This window comes from Cyclopterus lumpus, chromosome 14 (assembly GCF_009769545.1).
Source record: "Cyclopterus lumpus isolate fCycLum1 chromosome 14, fCycLum1.pri, whole genome shotgun sequence".
Classification (NCBI taxonomy): domain Eukaryota; kingdom Metazoa; phylum Chordata; class Actinopteri; order Perciformes; family Cyclopteridae; genus Cyclopterus; species Cyclopterus lumpus.
The window spans coordinates 890,078-896,076 of NC_046979.1; the positions used below are offsets into that span (position 1 = coordinate 890,078).

A 5,999-nucleotide genomic window follows, 5' to 3' on the forward strand; every position below is an offset into this window, starting at 1 on the left:
CCTTTCCAGCCCGCTTGCTGACTCTGGAGGTGTACAAGTCCAGGATAGAGGGCAGGCTGGAACCAATAGTTCTCTCTACAGACCTGACTATTCGTTGTAGTCTGTCTCTGTCCTGTTTGGTGGCCGATCTAAACCACACAGTAATGGAAGAACAGAGAACAGACTGGATGATGGCGGAGTAGAACAGGATCAGCAGCTCCTGAGGCAGGTTGTACTTCCTGAGCTGGGGCAGGAAGTACAACCTCTGGTGGGCCTTTTTCTGGATGGTGTTGATGTTGGAGGCCCACTTCAGGTCCTGGGAGATTGTGGATCCCAGAAACCTGAAGGTCTCCACCGCAGACACAGTGCTGTTGAGTATGGTGAGGTGGGTAGTGTTGGGGGGGGGGGGGGTCCTCCAAAAGTCCACTGTCTCCACAGTTGTGGGCTTATTCAGCTCCAGGTTGTTCTGACCACACCAGAGGACCAGCTGTTCAACCTCCCGTCGGTACGCAGACTCATCACCGGTCCTAATGAGGCCAATGACCGTTGTGTCATCTGCGAACTTCAGGAATTTAACAGACCCTGAGGTGCAGTCATTGGTGTGTAGAGGGAGAAGAGCAGTGGGGAGAGCACACATCCCTGGGGGGTGCCAGTGCTGATAGTTCGGGTGCTAAATGTGATCGTTCCCAGCCTCACCTGCTGCGTCCTGTCCGTCAGGAAGTTAGTGATCCACTGACAGGTGGAGGCGGGCACGCTGAGCTGGGAGTTTATGTTGAAGTACCTCCAGGATGATGGTGTTGAACGCTGAGCTGAAGTGGGCTTATCAAACCTGCAGTGGAAGACATTTAAGTCGTCAGCCAGTCGGTGATTGTCCTCAGTGCGTGGGGATGGTCTCCTGTAGTTCGTGAGTACTTCCAGGCCTCTCCAAACTTTTTTCCAGTTTTTCAGTGTAGCTCTTCTTAGCCACCTTGATCTCCCTCGTCAGTGTGTTACTGGCCTGGTTGTACAGAGTCCTGTCTCTATCACTGTAGGCCTCCTCTTTAGCCCGACGAAGCTGCCTGAATATTACTTTATTGTTGTTGTATGGGCAGAAGGTTTTAGTCGACACACACGTCCTCACAAAAACTGATGTATGATGTTACAGTGTCAGTGAGCTCATCCAGGTCCATAGCAGCAGTCTCAAAAACACTCTAATCAGTGGAGGCAAAGCAGGACTGTAGCTCCAGCTTGGCCTCATTGGTCCATCTCCTCACAGTCTTCACCACAGGCTTTGCAGATTTTAGTTTCTGCCTGAAGGACAGGAGAAGATGACCCAGACAATGGTCAGAGGGTCCCAAAGCTGCAGGAGGGACTGAGCGGTATGCGTCCTTTAGCGCAGTGTAGCAGTGGTCTAGTGTGTTTTTGTCCTTGTCCTACACTTAATATGCTGTCTGTTTTTTGGCATTTCTTTGCTGAGGTTTGCTCTGTTGAAGTCCCCAAGAACAATGAGCAGGGAGTCTGGGTGTTTGTGCTCCATGTTGGTGATCTGCTCAGCCAGGTGTTGGAGTGCCTCATTCACACAGGCCTGAGGTGGGATGTAAACACCGGCCAGAATGAATGAGGAAGACTCCTGTGGTGAATACAATGGTTTGCAGTCTATTAAAAGTGTGAGGGCTGCATCATTCCATTAACACTGTGACATCTGTACACAAACTTTGTTAATATAAAAGCAGATTCCGCCTCCCCTCGTTTTGCCCGACATAGCCGTTTCGCTCGGAGGAGTTGGAAGCCCGGCAGATGTAGTGCGCTGTCCAGGATGTGCACACCGAGCAAGGTTTCGGTGAAGCACAGGGCAACAGATCTGCTAAAGTCCATGTTTGCTTTGTTTAGGAGCAGCAGCTCATTAAGCTTGTTCGCCAGAGAGCGGACATTCGACAGGTGGATGGAGCGCAGTTCGGAATCGCCGCTGACACGGGCAAAAGCGTGGGCAGAGGGTCAAGAACCCTTCTCCAGGGCCGAAAACAGTCAAGGTTGAAACCCTTAGGCACACTGAAATGGAGACATTCCAGTAGCAGAACTGGTCATGGTGTTGTGGGCATACTCCACCCACAGGAGCTGCAAAGTCCAAGGAGATGTGAGATCAGGGCTGATGGGGCACAGCCAGAGGTTGCAGGAAACCAGCAGGAACCTGGTGAGATGGCTTGTGCTAGTTGCAGATAGGACATGCGTTTGTGAACTCCCGGGTGTCTCTCTCCAAAGTAGCCCACCAGAACCTCTGCTGCAGAGTATCCCTCATACACTGGCTCCCCGGGTGGCAAGTGAGTTTGCAGCTATGGGCCCACTAGAGGACATCGGACCTCACGGTCTCTGATGAGATGTGTAGGGATTTCGACCACCCCATTAGCAGGAAAGACATTGCAGGAAAGACATTGCCTCACGTCTACTTACCCTATGGCAGGGATCCCTTAGCGTAGCTGAGTTTTCCATAGACTTCAGAACTATAGCGCAGGGGTCAGGGTGGTCTGATGTATCTCTCCAGGGTTTTTTTCTCAGAGGGCTTAACAACCCAGTGAGGGAGAAACTTGTGGTGAGGGATGACTCGGAGAGTCTTGATGCCTTAATTGCCTTTGCTGTAAGGTTAGAGATCCGTCTCGGGGAGTTTAGAAGAGAGAGACCTAGCCGCCACTTTAGCTCACCAGTCCCTTGCTCAGGCCCCCCCCTTTTTCATTTGGGAGAGGCGGTCCAAGTCTCGACCGGAAACCCATCCCCTAGCTACCTCACTACCGGCCCAGCCCCTAAGCTGCATGCTGCTCATGGCGTCTCCACCCTCCACCTCCCAGCTGGGGAACCCATGTAGTTTGGGAGGACCAAGTTAAGTCCCGAGGAGTGGCAGCGTCGCCTACGGGAGGGCAGCTGCATCTACTGCGGCCAGATGGGCCACCTTGTTGCCTCTTGTCCAGTAAAAGACTGGGCTTGCCAGGGAAGAGGACATCACTGGTGAGCCATACAACACTGTCCGTAAGTCCCTCTTGTGTACTTCCCAGAGTTTCTATCACTTCTCCGAACGCCTCTCAGTCAGATGGTGTTGGTGGATTCCGGTTCGGACGCCAACCTGATGGACCGAGGATTGGCTCGAAGTCTGGAGTTAGAGAGCCGACCGCTCTCCAAACCTCTGGAAGCTAGCGCTCTCGATGGGCGCCTACTCTGCCGGGTAACTCACCACACATCCCCTGTACAGTTAACCTTCCCTGACCACCACACAGAGACTCTGTTTTCACCTGTTCCAGTCCCCGCAACACCCCTTCATTTTGGGGTACCCCTGGCTGTCCCAACACAACCCCCATATGGACTGGGCTTTGGGGATTGTGATTGAATGGTGCAAAGTGTGTTCAGAGAGATGCCTTCCTACAAGATCATCTCTGATCTTTCCACCATCAGCGCCTCAGACGGTGTCTCCACTGGTTGCCCAGGATCTTCTAACTCCAAGGGGAAGACTACTCCCTGTCTGTGCCTGAGACAGACGATGAAAGAGTAAGTGACCTCCTCATTGGCTGCAAGTCTGATCCGACCATCATCGTCTCCAGCGGGAACAGGTTTTTTTTTTTGTCAGCAAGAAGGACAAGACCCTTCCGCACTGTATCGAACAAGGGTTTGAACGATATCACCATCAAGAACAGGTACCTCTTCCCCCTTATTTCATCGGCATTTGATCTGTTACAAGGGGCTAAGGTCTTTACTAAGATTGACTTAAGAAATGCATATCATCTGGTCAGAATAAGGGAGGGGGACGAATGCCTTTTGGACTAACTAATGCTCCAGCTATTTACCAGGCCCTGGCAAATGATGTCCTCCGGGACCTGCTCAACATCTCCGTTTTCGTTTATTTGGACGATATTCTTATCTTCTCCCCCGATGAAGAGGCTCACCGGATCCATGTCAGACAGGTTCTCCGGTGGCTTCTTGAACACCAGCTCTTTGTGATGGCTGAGAAGTGTGACTTTCACGTGTCTACTTTCTCGATCCTGGGGTTCATTGTTTCAGAGGGCAATGTGCAAATAGAGCCAGATAAGGTTGTAGCAGTTACAGATTGGCCCACTCCTAGCAACCGCAAGGAGGTCCAACGGTTATTGGGGTTTGCTAATTTTTATAGGAGATTCCTTAGGAACTTTAGCTCTGTTGCAGCCCCTCTGCATGCAATAACCTCTTCTGCTGTTAAATTCCAGTGGAACCCTGCCGCCGATGCTGCCTACCACTGCTCCGGTACTTCGATTTTGCTGCAGCAATAGGTAAGGTATTTATTCATATACAATGGGGAAGGGATCCTCCTCTTTTGTTTTGTTCTGCCTTTTATCTCTATTTTAAAGTTTTTTGGGGGAGAGTTTTTCTTGAACCGATGTGAGGTCCTGGGACAGGATGTCGTATGAGTACAAATTAGAAAGTACCTTAAGGATAAGTTGTTATTTGTGATTTGGGTTACAACAAAAGCCCTTTTTGACCCAAAAGTACCAGTACTCTGAAACTAGAAAAGAAAAAAAAATGTGCGCAATCCTTTTAAAGATAACATAATTTATTTCAGAGAAAACATTAGATCTGAACATATTGTGTACTGTTTAATTTGTTATGAATTTATACAACAAAAATAAAAGGATAATTTATATATTTCAGAAAAACTACAGTTCACATATAGGTGAACACTGCTCCGTGTTGGTGTGATGTAAAGTCAAAACATTGATTTACTGGACAGTTCTCTCAAATGGCCAAGAAAGGGTTTCTTGTAAATCATCACTTGATAACACATTTTCCACTGAGAATTGAACCGCGACTATTAAACTGCAATCGAGTTGGAGAACTTTGTTGGGTGTTGGCTACCAACAGAAACACAGCCTACAGACAGATGAACCAGAAGACTTCCAGCAGGTATTACGAAACAGGCCAGTCTCTCTCTAAAATGAACCATGACCATTTTTGATCGGAATTATTTGCAATTATCTTTAACTTTATTTCATATTGTTTTTGTTAAAGGGCCTTTTTCAATAAAACACATTGATTATATTGCTTGTGGGTATTTGTAAAGTGTTATTTGTCCTTTCAGGTTGATGGATAACTACACATTCAACAGCCTCACCCTCCAGCTGGAGGGACTGAATGTCTCAAAGGACACTCTCTACCCCGTCTTTCTCTTTTTCTTTTTCGCCTACATTTTTATAATGCTTTTGAACATTGGCATTGCTATTCTGATTTTCATTGACAAGAACCTTCACCAGCCCATGTATCTCCTTTTCTGCAACTTGCCCTTTAACGACATCCTTGGAAATTCTATCATGGTTCCCCGTTTGCTTATGGACATGATGAAGCCTTCCTCTCAGCGCTTCATCAGTTATTATGAATGTGTGGCTCAAGCTTTCATCACACACATGTTTGGTACCACTAGTCACACTGTGCTCATGATTATGGCCTTTGACAGATATGTGGCCATCAGTAATCCTCTGCGCTATGCTTCCATAATGACCAACAAAATGGTGATGAAGCTGACGGTGTCTGCCTGGGGAGTGGCCCTTGTATTGGTGGGGATTCTACTCGGTCTGACCATACGACTGAACCGATGTAGGACTTTGATCATAAATCCTTTCTGTGACAATGCCTCACTGTTTAAACTCTCCTGTGAGAGCGTGTTTATTAATAATGTCTATGGCCTCACTTTCACCGTGGTCCTGTTCACATGTTCTATCGGCAGCATGGTTATCACTTATACAAAGATTACAGTCGTCTGTCTCACCAGTAATAGCAAGTCTTTGAACAGTAAAGCCTTGAAGACCTGCAGCACTCATCTGGTTGTGTTTCTGATCATGATGTTCAGTGGGTTTACTAACATTATTCTGCATCGCTTCCCTCAGTACTCAGACTACAGGAAGCTTTCTGCCATTCTGTTTCATATCATCCCTGGCAGCCTCAACCCCATTATTTATGGTGTGCAGTCTGCAGAAATCTGCAAATCCTTGTCAAAATTGTTTAGATCCAAACCAGTTATGCCGTTATTCTGA

At 48.0% G+C, this 5,999-nt stretch overlaps 1 protein-coding gene across 1 annotated transcript; it reads left to right on the plus strand.

The window, feature by feature from the left end:
* The first annotated feature begins 5,051 nt into the window (after nt 1–5,051).
* On the plus strand, nt 5,052–5,999 carry LOC117742669 (olfactory receptor 146-like). The gene has a single exon (XM_034550236.1). The coding sequence runs from the start codon at nt 5,055–5,057 to the stop codon at nt 5,997–5,999; it is 945 nt and encodes a 314-aa protein (XP_034406127.1). The 5' UTR covers nt 5,052–5,054.